The sequence below is a fragment of the Scyliorhinus torazame genome, chromosome 19 (genome assembly GCF_047496885.1).
Source record: "Scyliorhinus torazame isolate Kashiwa2021f chromosome 19, sScyTor2.1, whole genome shotgun sequence".
NCBI classification, from domain to species: domain Eukaryota; kingdom Metazoa; phylum Chordata; class Chondrichthyes; order Carcharhiniformes; family Scyliorhinidae; genus Scyliorhinus; species Scyliorhinus torazame.
In genome coordinates, this window is record NC_092725.1 from 99,665,372 (window position 1) to 99,680,125 (window position 14,754).

A 14,754-nucleotide genomic window follows, 5' to 3' on the forward strand; every position below is an offset into this window, starting at 1 on the left:
CTGATCTGACATCTCTTGAGATAGCTCAATGTCCTACTTCCTTTTTATAAGGCTCCTTTTTGAAGTGCCTTCAAATGTTTCATTATGTTAAAGGTGCTATATAAATGTAGATTGTTGTTTGTATTGATATTTGGTATTGCGTAATGATGATTTTTGGGACTAGCCGGTGGATGTTTTCATTTTCAACACAGTGGTCAAATTCATTTAAAAAGCCATCTGTGGTAGTCTGTGCCTAACAGCCCTTTTGTGCAAAGAATCTTCCAGAATTTCTTCTTTGTAGAAATATTATTTCAATGCACCCTGGCAGCTTGGAGCACTTCTTAGCTGCATTGCACTTTACTGGCCTGCATCAATTTGAGGATAATGGGGAGATCGAGGTGGAATGGAATGAGATTAATGTAGTGATCAGGACTGTATTCATTTCTTCTTGGAATGTGGCCGACACGGGCCTTGCTACACTTATTGCTCGACTCTTGTTGCTCTCACAGTGCTAGCAAGCACTCAACAATAACTGGCTCACCGATGCTCAGTGTAGGTTCCGTCAGGGCCACTCAGCTTATTACAGCCTTGGTCCAACCCTGAGCAAAAGAGCTGGGGCGAAATTCTCCCCCAACGGCGCGATGTCCGCCGACTGGCGCCAATACGGCGCCAATCAGACGGGCATCGCGCCGGCCCAAAGGTGCGGAATGCTCCGCATCTTTGGGGGCCTAGCCCCAACATTGAGACGCCGGAGGGATTTCCGCCCCGCCAGCTGGCGGAAATGGCGTTTGTTGCCCCGCCAGCTGGCGTGAAAATGCGGCGCATGCGCGGGAGCGTCAGCGGCCGCTGACAGTTTCCCGGTGCATGCGCGGTAGCGTCAGCGGCCGCTGTCAGTTTCCCGCGTATGCGCATTGGGGAGAGTCTCTTCCGCCTCCGCCATGGTGGAGGCCGTAGCGGAGGCGGAAGGGAAAGATTGCCCCCACGGCACAGGCCCACCCGCGGATCGGTGGGCCCCGATCGCGGGCCAGGCCACCGTGGGGGCACCCCCCGGGGTCAGATCGCCCCGCGCCCCCCCCCCAGGACCCCGCCCACGCCGCCTGGTCCCGCCGGTAAATACCAGGTTTGATTTACGCCGGCGGGACAGGCAATTTCTGGGCGGGACTTCGGCCCATCCGGGCCGGAGAATCCAGCGGGGGGTCCCGCCAACCGGCGAGGCTCGATTCCCGCCTCCGCCCAATCTCCGGTACCGGAGACTTCGGCGGGGGCGGGGGCGGGATTCACGGCGGCCTACAGCCATTCTCCGACCCGGCGGGGGGTCGGAGAATGACGCCCCTGAAGTCAAGAGGGGAGGTTTGTGTGACTGCCCTCGGCTTTGAGGCAGCATTTGACCCAGTGTGGCATCAAGGGGCACTCGCAAAATTGAACTCAGTGGGAATCGGGGGGAAAGGTGTCCCAATAGTTGAAGTCATACCTGGCACAAAGGAAGATGGTTGTGGTTGTTGGAAGTCAATCATCTCAGTTCCAGGACATCACTGCAGGAGATCCCCAGGGTAGAATCCTAGGCCCATCTTCAGCTGCTTCATCAATGGCCTTCCTTCCATCATAAGGTCCGAAGTGGGTAAGTTAGCCTAATTATTTCACAATACTCAGCACCATCCTCAGATAATGAAGCCGTCTGTTTCTGTGTGCACCATGACCTGAACAATATTTAAGCTTGGGCTTATTACGGCTAGTAAGGTCCTGCTACACAAGTTACAGTCAATGACCATCCACAGCAAGAGAGAATCTAACCATTGCCCCTTGACATTTGCTGAATCCCTCATCACCAGCACTCTTTGGGTTACCATCAGAAACTTAATTGGAACAGCCATATAAATATTGTGGCTACAAGAGCAGGTCAGAGGCTCGGAATCCTGTAGCGAGTAACTCACCTCCTGACTCCCCAAAACCTATCCCCAAGGCACAAGTCAGGAGTGTAATGGAATACTCTGCAGTTGCCTGGATGAGTGTAGCTCCAACAACACTCAATAAACTCAACACCATCCAGGACAAAGCAACCATCCACCAGCTTAAACATTCATTCTCTCGCTAGAATCGGTGCACAGTGCTTACAAGCTGCACGCAACAACTCCGCAAGGCTCCTTTGATAGCACCTTCCAAACCTGTGACGTCTACCACATTGAAGGAAAAAGACAGCAGCTGCAAATTCCCCTGCAAGTCACATTATCCTGACTTGGGAATATATTGCCGTTTCTTCACTGACGCTGAGTCAAAACCATGGAACTCCCTCTCTAACAGCACTGTGGGTGTACCTACGCTATATCATAGAATTTACAGTGCAGAAGGAGGCTATTTGGCCCATCGAGTCTGCACTGGATTTTGGAAAGAGCACCCTACCCAAGGTCAACACCTCCACCCTATCCCCATAACCCAGTAACCCCACCCAACACTAAGGGCAATTTTGGACACGAAGGGCAATTTATCATGGCCAATCCACCTAACCTGCACATCTTTGGACTGTGGGAAGAAACCGGAGCACCCGGAGGAAACCCACGCACACACGGGGAGGATGTGCAGACTCCGCACAGACAATGACTCAAGCCGGAATCGAACCTGGGACCCTGGAGCTGTGAAGCAATTGTGCTATCCACAATGCTACCGTGCTGCCCCACGGTCTGCAACAGTTTAAGAAGGCAGCTCACCAATTTCTCAAGAGCATTTTGGGTTGGACAATAAATGCTGGCCTAGCCAGTGATGAGAAAATAAGTTAGGAGCCATCTGTGTAGCGAGACTTGGAGTCAAGCATAAGCCAGACTTATAGAGGTGGATGATTGACTTTGATGAAGAAGTTAGCTTCTCGCAGATTTCAGGTCACTAATTAACAGAATTTATGAGGTCTAGGTTGCTAGTCCAATACTCGGACCGCTCTGCTACATTACTCTTCACGGGGCTCAGTGGAATAGCTGGTGCATTGCTCACCTGCCCTTTTACAGATGATTGCTGTGTTTTAGGTGATGAATGGATGTAAAGCCATTTCATTAGTCCTCTGGGGAAAGGACCTAAGCTTCCACAATATATCTGTACGACATTGGGTCAGAAATCATTTCTGCCAGTTTAATGCAGCAAAAAGGGTTTTGACCTTTCATTCAATTGGCTTGCTGAGGATATGCTGTGAAGTGAGTGTGACTTAGGGCCAGTGTCGCTGCACTATCTTGCCAGAGTTTACACTACTAATGCATTTGGGTGAACTCAGAACAGAAAATAGAAGATGCATCAAACTAGAGGGAAGCTTCAACTTGAACATTGCTTGCTGATTGATAGCATTGGAAAAGTTGTTCCCCTTTGACCCTAGTTAATACTGGACGTACCACTAAGTTCCCAGAAGAATGTGATCCCCAGCATATTTACCCCAGCTCACAGGAGCTCTCATTGAGAAGGTACAGATATATAAATGGAGAAATGCAGTGGATGTGGAGCATAGGGACTTTAGCCTTGAACAAGGTGCTACCTGGGCAATTACCAGTGAAGATTAAGGGACATGTAAAGATGGTCTGATATGGCAGCATACATGCCGTTACAGGCTGAACACGTCACAACTGGAAGTACTGCGTGCAGTTCTGGTCACATTATAGGAAGGATGTGATTGCCCTGGATAGAGTGCAGAGGAGATTTATCAGGATGTTGCCTGGGATGGAGGGTCTGAGCTGTGAGGAAAGATTGGAAAGGCTGGGGCTGTTTTCCTTGGAGTGGTGAAGTTTGAGAGGAGACATGGTAGAGATGTATAGGATTATGAGGGACATAGATAGTGTGGTTAGGAAGACACATTTCCATTAGTAGGGGAGTCAGTAACCAGGGGAAAATTTCAAGAAAAGATATAGAAGGCTAAGAGGGGAGTTGGGGAGAAACATTTTTTGTCCTTTGCTTTTTAGCCTTCAGAGAGTGGTCTTACCCTGCTGCAGCAGGGGAGGCTGCAGGGGAGAGAGCTGAACAGTAAGTAGTGGTAAGGTCGGGTAAGTATTTATTACTGTTATCATTTATAGTCTGTAAGTTCCTTTGTGGTTTACAGTTTGAAAGGGCTATATCCTACAGTAGCAAGGACCAGGGAAGAGGGACCCAAGAGGACTGAATATAATTTGATATTAAGCATCTTCCAAAGGTTTAATTTAAAGGGGTAAGTCGTGGCAGGAGAGTTCCAAACCGTGGTGTGCTCCTCGTGCTCCATGTGGGAAGTTGGGAACATTTCTAGTGCCCAGGGCCAGCATATGAGCAGGAGCTGTCTCCAGCTACAGCTCCTGGAAGCCCAGGTTTCAGAGGTGGAGGGGAGGTTGGGGACACTGTGGAGCATCCACGATTTGGAGAGTATTGTGGGTAGCATTTCTTGAAAGGTAGTCACATTGCAGGCTCAGACTCCACAGATAGGAAGGGATTGAGTGACCACCAGGCAGAGCAAGAGGACTAGACATGCAGTGCAGGATCTCCTTTGGATTTTGCCCTGCAAAACAGATATACCGCTTTGGCATACTGTTGAGGGAAATGGCCTCTCAGGGAAAAGCAGCAACAGCCAATTTTGTTACATCACAGCTCTTTCTGCTAGACAGGGAGGAGTAAAATCTGTGGGAGTGCAATAGTTATAGGGGATTTGATTGTAAGGGGAATAGATAGGCATGTCTGTTGCAGAAAACAAGACTCCAGCAAAGTTATGTTGCCTCCCTGGCACTAGGCTCAAGGATGTCTCAGAACTGCTACAGGACATTCTGGAGGGAGAGGATGAACAGTCAGTGATTGTGGTACACATCGTACCAATGACATAGGTTAAAACAAAAAGGGATGAGGTCCTAAAAGCCAAAGTAAGTTGAAAAGTAGGACCTCAAAGATAGTGATCGCAGGATTACTACCAGTGGCACATGTTAGTCAGAGTAGAAATAACAAGATATATCAGTTAAATACGTGGCTGGAAAGATGGCACAAGGGGGAGGTTTCAGATTCCTGGGACATTGGGACCAGTTCTGGGGGAGGTGTGACCAGTACAAATTAGACGGGTTACACCAGGGCAGGACTGGGACTGATGTTTGCTAGTGTGGCTGGGGAGGGTTTAAACTAGAATTGCAGGGGGATGGAAACCTAAGCAGGATGACAAGGGAAAGGGAAACAAAGACAGTAATAAAAGAAAGAATAATAAAATGCAAATACAGTAAACAGGGTAATCAAGGGTGAGAGGCAAATAGGGCCACAGTACAAAGAAAAGTTAGGATGATTAAAAATGGCAAAAAAGCAAATCTAAAGGCTTTGTATCTTAATGCATGAAGAATTCAGAATAATGTATTCAAACTGATGCTGCAAATGGAGGTATAGGGATATGATCTCACAGCCATTACAGAAACATGGTCACAAGGAGATCAAAACTACAAACTTAACATTCAAGGATATTTGACCTTTCAGAAGGTCAGGAAGGACGGCACTCTTAATTAGGGACTGAATGAGGACAGTTGTGAGAGACGATCTAGACTCGGATGATGTAGAGCCTATTTGGAGGCAAAAGGGGAAGTAGACATTGGTAGGAGTAGTGTATGGACAACCAAACAGTAGCCACATGGTAGAAAATAATAGGAGCACGTAAAAAGAATAGAGCAATAATTATGGGTGACTTAAATCTTCATATTGATTGGGTTAATCAAGTTGGCAAGGGTAGCTACAACAAATTCATAGAGTGCATTAGGGATAGTTTCCTAGAGCAATATGTCTAATAATAATATTTTCTTAGTGTCACAAGTAGGCTTACATTAACACTGCAATGAAGTTACTGTGAAAATCCCCTAGTCGCCACACTCTGTTGCCTGATCAGGTACATTGAGAGAGAATTCAGAATGTCCAATTCACCTAACAAGGATGTCTTTTGGGACTTTTGGGAGGAAACAGGAGCACCTGGAGGAAACCCTCACAGACACGGGGATAATGTGCAGACTCCGCACAACAGTGACCCAAACTGGGGATCGGACCCGGGTCCCTGGCGCATGGAGCTAATCAGGGAACAGGCTATCTTGGATCTGGTAATGGGTAATGAGGCAAGTTTAATGAATGACGTCAGACTAAAAGATCCCTTCGGAAGTAGTGATCATAACGTGATAGAATTTAGTATTCAGTTTGAGAGTGAGAAACGTGGGTCGGAAACAATTGTGGTTTACTTCAATAAAAGGAATGACAATGAAATGAGGATAGAGTTAGCTAAAGTGTACTGGGCAGATAGATTAGCAGAAAAGACAGTAAACAAGCAATGACAGACACAATAAGAAGATAATTCATGACCCTCAGCAAAAATATATCTCAATGAGGAGGAAAGAAAGGGATAAACCATGGCTAATCAAGAAAGTTAAGGAGAGTATTAAGTTGAAAAAAAAAGCATATAAGGAGGCAAAAGTCAGTGATAGCCCTGAAGATTGGGATAAATTCAGAACGCAGCAAAGGAGGACTAAAAAGATAATAAAGAGGGAGAAAATAAACTACGCTGGCAAACTAGCGAGTAATATAAAAACTGGCAATAAGCTTCTGTAAATATATAAAAAGGAAGGGAGAGGTCAAAGTGAACATAGGCCCCCTAGAAAATGAATTTGGGGATATAGTTATGGGAACAAGGAAATGGCAGAGGAGTTAAACAAATATTTTGCATCAGATTTTACAACGGAAGATACTTCTTACACCTCATCAATACTAAAGAATACAGGGGAGCAATTAAATACCATCACCATCAGTAGAGAAGGAACATCAGACAAACTAATGTAGCTAAAGGCAGATAAGTCCCCTGGCTCTGATGGCTTGCATCCTAGAATCCTAAATGAAGTAGCTACAGAGATAGTGGATGCATTGGTTGTAATTTTCTAAAAATCCTTTGATTCTGGAAAAGTACCGGAGGATTGGAAACCTGACAATGTGACAGTCTTATTCAAAAAGGGAGGGAGGAAAAAAGCGGGTAGCTTTGGCCGATAAGCCTGACATCTATTGTTGGAAAAATGCTGCAATCAATTATTAAGGAAACAATGCAGTACATTTGGAAAAGTATATCTAATTAAGTATCATAGAATAGAATTTACAGTGCAGAAGGAGGCCATTCAGCCCATCGAGTTTGTACCGGCTCTTGGAAAGAGCACCCCCACTCAAGCCCATTCCTCCACTCTATCCCCGTAACTCAGTAGCTCCACTCAACCTTTTTGAGCACTAAGGGCAATTTATCATGGCCAATCCACCTAACCTGCACATCTCTGGGCTGTGTGAGGAAACCGGAGCACCGGGAGAAAACCAACGCAGACATGGGGAGAACGAACAGACTCCGCACAGACAGTGACCCAAGCTGGGAATCGAACCTGGGACCCTGGAGCTGTGAAGCAACTGTGCTAACCACTGTGCTACCATGCTGCCCGGCAGTAGAGTCAGCATGGCTTCATGAAAGGGAAATCGTGTCTGACTGATTTATTTAAGTTTTTCAAGGAAGTCTCAACCAGGTTGGATAGAGGGGAACCAGGAGTTGTGTTGTATTTGGACTTCCAGAAGGTGTTTTACACAGTACCTCACAAAAGGTTAAGTCATAAGGTAAGAATCCATGGTGTCGGAGGTAGCATACTGGCATAGATAGAGAATTGGCAAATAGGCAGGAACAGTGAATGGGGATAAGGGGACCACAACTGTTTACAATATATATTAATGTCTTGGAGGAAGGAATGTACCATAACTAAATTTGCAGCTGACACAGATATAGGTGAACGTGGACGTGAGGAATGTTGGATCAGCCACGATCCTATTGAATGGTGGAGCAGGCTTGCAGGGCCGAACGGTCTACTCCTGTTCCTATTTAGTTAGGAAGCGACTCGCTCTGGTGCACAGGTCCCTATTTCTATGGCGGGGATTGCATCTGGCTCAGAGCCTTTTGTAATGTACAGTGTTCCCATCCCTCTTTACATGCGCGGAAACCACATAGGCTGGACGCTGGTGAGTCTTCGGGAGAAGACTGCTCATCAATCTTCATTGGCTTCTAATCGTGCAATGCTTCAATTTTAAAATTCTTGTCGATTTCAAATCGCTGCAAGGCCTTGTTCTCCCTCCCCATCTCCTGCCCTCCATCTCTTTAAGATCCTTCAGCCCTAGGATGCTCAGAGATCTCTGCACCTCTCCAAATCTGGCCTCTTATGTATCCCCGACTTTCATTACACTATCATTGGCCTTAAGCTCTGGAATTCTATCCCTAATCTTCTCCCCCTTTAAGAAGCCACCTGGTTACCTGTCCAAATATTATGTGATGCTCAGCTCTGATCAAATGGCTGAAATACTTGACGTTTTATTTTTTGGATCTCACTTTTCTTAAGAGTTCTCCTTGCTCTTGCAATTTCAAACAACTGCTGTACACTAAAAGGGAAATTTTTGTGTACGTCTGAGCAGCCACATTTCAAAAGTCTCTATTTTCCTCCACAGACCTATATTTAGTATCAAAATTTGCAATCATTTATTTGCCCGAGTGTATGGGATCGACAATCTTATTTGCCTTTTTGATGATTGTTGAAACATCAGCAATTTGAATAGCTATTCACAGAATGTTTGTTGTTTCCCTGAAACAGGTGACCAGTGATCCACCTGAGCCACTGGCTGTCACACAGCCAGCTCAATCCATCCAAACCACACAACGAACACAGACGCCAACACAGACGCCAATAGAGACGCAAATAGAGACACCAGCACAGACAAGCTGCTTGGGCAGAGGCAAAATGGCAAAATATTTGACTCCAGATGAAATGACATCGAAAGATTATTACTTTGATTCTTACGCTCATTTTGGCATCCACGAGGTAACGTTTCAACCCTTCCTTTAATGATGCAGGGTTTCAGTGCCTGGTTAACGTGATCATTTTATGAAGGTTCATGAAGGTCATCCACTTTAATTCATACACAGATTTTCTGCCATTTGCTTTGTAACCTTGCAACATTAATTATTTTAATTTGGTGGAGAGGCAGAATTAATTTGCCACTGAGACATTGTTAATTATTCGGAAACAGCGTTTATAATCCACCTTTGACCTTTAGTAGACAATGTTAAAAGTATTTGGAGATGGTTGAAGCTGTGATGGGCTGGTTAGGGATGCCGGGCTGGTTACTGGTGTTGGCTGGTTAAAGATGCCAGCTGGTTAGTGATATTGGGCTGGTTAACAATGCCGGCTGGTTAATGATGTTTGGCTGGTTAATGATGTTGGCATGGTTAGTGATATTGGATTGGTTAACATTGCCAAGCTAGTTACTGATGTCAGGCTGGTTAGTGATGGTCAGCTGCTTAGTGATGTTGGCTGGTTAATGATGTTGGGCTGGTTAGTGAGGCTGAGCTGGTTAGTGAGGCTGAGCTGGTTAGCGATGTTGGGCTGGTTAGCGATGGTTATTGATGTTGGGCTGGTTAACGATGTTGAGCTAGTTCACAATGCCGGCTGGTTAATGATACCTGTCTGGTTAGGGTGGCTGGGCTGGTTAGTGATTTTACGTTGGTAACCTTGTTGGAATGATTAATGAAGCCTGGCGAGTTATTGATTAAAAAAAAAATTTTAGAGTACTCAATTACTTTTTTTTTCCAATTAAGGGGCAATTTAGCATGGCCAATCCACCTACGCTGCACATTTTTGGGTTGTGGTGGTGAGACCCATGCAGACCCATGGAGAATGTGCAAACTCCATGTGGACAGTGACCCGGGATCGAACACGGGTCCTTGGCGCCATAAGGCAGCAGTGCCAACCACTGTGCCACCTTGCCTCCCCTCAGGCTGGTTATTGATGTCAGGCCGGTTAACATTGTCGAGCTGGTTAGTAATATCAGGCTGGCTAACAATGTTGGGCTGGTTAACAATATCTGGCTGGTTAATCATGTCAGGCTGGTTAACATTGTTGAGCTAGTTGGTGATGTCAGGCTGGCTAACAATATCGGGCTGTTTAGTGACGTCAAGCTGGTTAATGATGTTAGGCTGATTAACAATACCAGGGTGGTTAGTGATATTGGGCTGGTTAGTAATGTCTAACTGGTTAATGATGCCAGGCTTGTTAGTGTACCAAGCTGGTTAGCGGTGTCAGGCATCCCTAACCGACCCGGCCTCACGAGCCAGCAGAACACCACTAACCAGCCCTAGTGATTGGCTGCCTCGACTAGCAGAAGTGTTCTTGTTCAAGGACATTAAAAACTCATCTGGTTCACTAATGTCCTTTAGGGAAGGAAATCTGCCCTCCTTACCTGGTCTACATGTGACTCCAGACCCACAGAAATGTGGTTGAATCTTAACTTCCCCTGAAATGGCTGAGCAAGTCACTCAGGTATATGGATGGGCAATAAGTGTTGCCCTTGTCAACAACTCCCACATGAATGAACAGAAAATATTAGTCATCAGCTAATTCCTTAAAAAGCTTCCATTGATAAAAAGTTCAGATTTCTGAGCTTTCAACATGCTCTTATTTATACGTTTTTGCAAAATTACTAGCGGCAAATGGGTGGGTTTGACTGTCATAGGGTAGGTATCATGGAGAAGTGTATAAACGAACAGGCGGGCAATGTATGGGCAGGGTGAAGGGGCAAGTTTGAGGGGGGAACGTATGAGGGGAAGATTGTGAGGGAGAGAGTGTGAGGTGGAGAGTGTGTGAGGGAGAGGGTGTGTGAGGGGGGGGTGAGGGGGAGGGTGTGTGAGGGGGAGGGTTTGTGAGGGGGAGAGTGTGTAAGGGGGAGGATGCTAGGCGCAGATGGCGAGGATGCCAGTGGCAGGGTGCAAGGGGGAGGGTGCGAGGGGGAGGGTACGAGGGGGAGGGTACGAGGGGGAGGGTGCGAGGGGGAGGGACTGATGGGGAGGGCATGTGGGGGAGGGACTGATGGGGGGGTGTGTGGGGGAGGGTGCGAGGGGGAGGGACTGATGGGGAGGGCGTGTGGGGGAGGGACTGATGGGGATGGTGTGTGGGGGAGGATGCAAGGGGGAGGGACTGATGGAGAGGGTGTGTGGGGGAGGGACTGATGGGGAGGGTGTGTGGGGGAGGGTGCGAGGGAGAGGGACTGATGGGGAGGGCGTTTGGGGGAGGGAGTGATGGGGAGGGTGCGAGGGGGAGGGTGCGAGAGGGAGGGTGCGAGGGGGAGGGAGTTATGGGGAGGGTGTGTAGGGGAAGGTGTGAGGGGGAGGGTGTGAGGAGAAGAGTGTGAAGGGGAGGGTGTGAAGAGGGAGGGAGTGAGGGGAGAGAGAAAAGGCGAGAGAGTGATGGGGAGTGTGCGAGGGGGCGGATGCGAGGGTGTGGGTACCAGGGGAGGGTGCCAGGGGGATGGTGTGAGGTAGAGGGTGCTGGGGAGAGTGTGAGGGGGAGGGTGCGAGGGGCAGAATGCGATGGGAGGGCACGAGGTGGAGGGCGGGAAGGGGAGGGCGCAAGGGGAGTGCGAGAGGGTGAAAGGGAAGGCGTGAGGTGGAAGGTGCGAGGGGGAAGATGTGAAGGGGAGAGGGGGAGGGGGAGACGGTGAGGGGGAAGGTGCCAGGGGCAGGGTACAAGGGGGAAGCGTGAGGGGGAGAGGGGGAGGGGAAGGCACGAGGGGGAAGGCGTGAGGTGGAAGGAACGAGGGGGAAGGCGTGAGGGGGAGAGGGGGAGAGGGAAGGTGCGAGAGGGAGGATGCGATGGGAGGGTGCGAGGTGGAGGGCGGGAAGGAGAGGGAGCAAGGGGAGTGCGAGAGGGCGAACGGGAAGGTGCGAGGGGGAAGGTGTAAAGGGGTGAGGGGGAGGGGGAAGGTGTGAAGGGGCGAGGGGGAGGGGGAAGATGTGTGGCGGAGGGTCTGAGGGGGCAGCTCTCAGGAGGAGGGTGCAAATATATATTTCCTTTCGCATTCCTCACTCCCAACATTGCCAAAGGTAAATGTAGAATATCATGGATACTGGAAATCTGAAATAAGAACAGAGAGTTGGAAATATTCAGCAAGTCTCGCAGTATCTGTGAAGAGAAAAAACAGACTGAGTGAGATTTTCCGTCTCCCCGCCTGCAGGTTTTGCAGTGACAGAGACAGTGCGGCCCATTGGCCTCCGGCGGGACCTTCTGGTCAACGTTACTGTCAACGTGCGGCCCCTCTGCCTCCGGAGAACCAGCTTTGGAGGGGGGGTGGTCACCGCTACCGGAGGACCAGCTGGGGGGGCGGGGGTGGGGGAGAGGGGGGGGGGTCACTGCCACTGGAGGACCAGCTTGGGGGGGGGGGGGGGGGGAGAGGGGGGGTCACCGCCACTGGAGGACCAGCTTGGGGTGGGGGGGGGGGGTGGTCACCGCTACCGGAGGACCAGCTGGGGGGGCGGGGGTGGGGGAGAGGGGGGGGGGTCACTGCCACTGGAGGACCAGCTTGGGGGGGGGGGGGTCACCGCCACTGGAGGACCAGCTTGGGGTGGGGGGGGGGTCACCGCTACCGGAGGACCAGCTGGGGGGGGGGAGAGGGGGGGGGCACCGCCACTGGAGGACCAGCTTGGGGGGGGGGGGAGAGGGGGGAGGCACCGCCACTGGAGGACCAGCTTGGGGGGGGGGGTCACCGCCACTGGAGGACCAGCTTGGGGGGGGGGGGGGAGGCACCGCCACTGGAGGACCAGCTGGGGGGGGGGGGGGGGGGGCACCCCCACTGGAGGACCAGCTTGGGGGGGGGGGGGGGGGGGGAGAGGGGGGGGGAGGCACCGCCACTGGAGGACCAGCTTGGGGGGGGGGGGAGGGGGGGGAGGCACCGCCACTGGAGGACCAGCTTGGGGGGGGGGGGGGAGAGGGGGGGAGGCACCGCCACTGGAGGACCAGCTTGGGGGGGGGGGGGTCACTGCCGATGGAACTAGAAAATCTTTCTGGTTGTTCACACCCAATGAGTGCATTTCTCCGTAAAAAGTTCAGTGTGGGAGCGAGCAGGAATTGCCACGGTCTTCCAGGCGCTCGGCCAGCAAAACCGGCATGCAATTCAACGTTAATTGGTCCACTTAATGAGGCCTCACGGGCTTCTCGCCGCAAATAACACCTCGCCAGCTGATTCGCCGGGACCGCGCTTGCCAGCTCCCCCACGATCAAGGTCGAGCAGCCCTTAAGCTGCACTTGCTCAGCCAACCCCAGCCAGCTCGCAATAATGGCGCCGCGGAGACCGGAGATGCTGACCTGGCAAAGCTCCTGGATGCGGTGGAGACCAGGAGAGATGTCCTGTTGCCCCGAGGGTCCGGGAGGGTGAGATACAAGGCAGTCAGTCTGCCTGGGATGGGGTGGTGGCAGCTGTTAGTTCCAAGATGTAGTGGTAGAGCTAGGAGGGCCAGGCACGTTGAGGATCACTGAGAGCACTGGGGCGGGGTGGAGGGGGCTGGGGGGGGGGGGGGGGGGGGGGGGGGGGGGGGGGGGGGGGAGGTTGGGGGCTGGGGATAGGACATTAAACAACTTTTCACACAACCATTATGATGCCTCTGTCACTTTCTCACGCAATGAGGGCTGACCCCAGACCCTTTGCCATCTCTCCAGGCATCCCAACACCCTCCCCCCTCTCCCCATGGCGCTCACCCACCCTCCGGCCGTGGACATGTCCCCAGAGCTGTGACCCATCCCCTGGGTGTTCTGCTGCGTGTGTGGTGTTGCCTCCCGCAGTGTTCAGGCACGGTGTCCGGGCATCAAGGTGTGATTGGGATGCTAAGCAATGACCCCCGCATGCTACATGCCCCCCCCACCCATGGGAATCCACTTGGGTTGTGTGAAGTGCTCACGTAACCACGATTGCCAATTCCCACCAGCAATAGTCTTCAGCTGCACGACCAGAGGCCTCAGCAGTCGGTGGAGGTTATGGGTGATCGGTGAGGCAGACGGGCAGGGACAAGGTTTGCCCCTGGAATGGGGTTGGGATCCAGGGGTTGGCATGGTGGTGCTGTGAGTGATTGCCCTCCAGTTGGCCCCCCTGGCGCCTCAACCCCCATCCCCCCATGGCGACCCACCGCTGTGGAGGGACCCCACCCCACACCGAGCACTGGGGTGACAATCCCAGCACCCCCGAGCTCTTTGACTGTGAGCAAAGGTGGCTTCTCACCTCCTCGGCTCCCCACAGAAGCCCTTCCCGTCTTTAAAAAGGAATATTAATCGGTGCCAGAGTGAGCACTTGCTGGGGAGGCTGCTGAATGTCGGGAGACCAGCGGATATGGGGTGGACCTCATTGATTGAATGGAAATAGGGCTTAAGTGGTAATAATTGGTTTCTCGCCACGCTGTGATGAGATCCTGATTTCACCTATGGGAGCGGGCCGGTTGCATTGCAAACTGTTTTGCGCCTGGTGCGGTGCTCCGCTTTGGCCTCTACCACTATTCACCGGCCTCATTACGCTAGAATGAGAGCGCATGAGGCCGGAGAATCGCGCCCAATGTTTCAGGCTAATGAGCTGGTAGGTGTGGGGCAGACGAAGGAATTCTGAGGAAACAGAGAGCCAGGAAAAGGGAGGCCTAAATTTGTCACAAGCAGCTCCTTAATGATGGTAAGAAATTCCTTCCTGAGAACAGTCAAGCAGTTATATACGCTTGGGTTTTAGATGATGATATGGACACCCAGCTTCTTACTGTTGTGACATCTTCCAAATGTGATTAGATTATTGTTATATCATTCACAGATAATCATTTGGCATTACCTTCGTCGAACAATCACCGATTTTTGCCTTGTACTATCGTCCGTTTTGCCATTTAATCTCCTGCCCTCCATCCCTCCTCATGATCCTCTCCCTTTTGTCTGAATGTTCTCACTCGGCAGCGTTGTGAGATCTAAATGC

The 14,754-nt window shown here is 50.6% G+C and overlaps 1 protein-coding gene across 3 annotated transcripts in view; it reads left to right on the forward strand.

Annotated features, from left to right (window-relative positions):
• LOC140396358 (protein arginine N-methyltransferase 8-like) overlaps positions 1 to 14,754 on the forward strand; it is a 108,656-nt gene that overhangs the window by 58,712 nt on the left and 35,190 nt on the right. For all 3 annotated transcript variants that reach the window (XM_072484915.1, XM_072484914.1, XM_072484916.1), the window contains one exon: positions 8,580 to 8,807. In XM_072484915.1, coding sequence (XP_072341016.1) covers positions 8,580 to 8,807 — 228 coding nt within the window. The remainder of the gene's footprint in view (positions 1 to 8,579; positions 8,808 to 14,754) is intronic.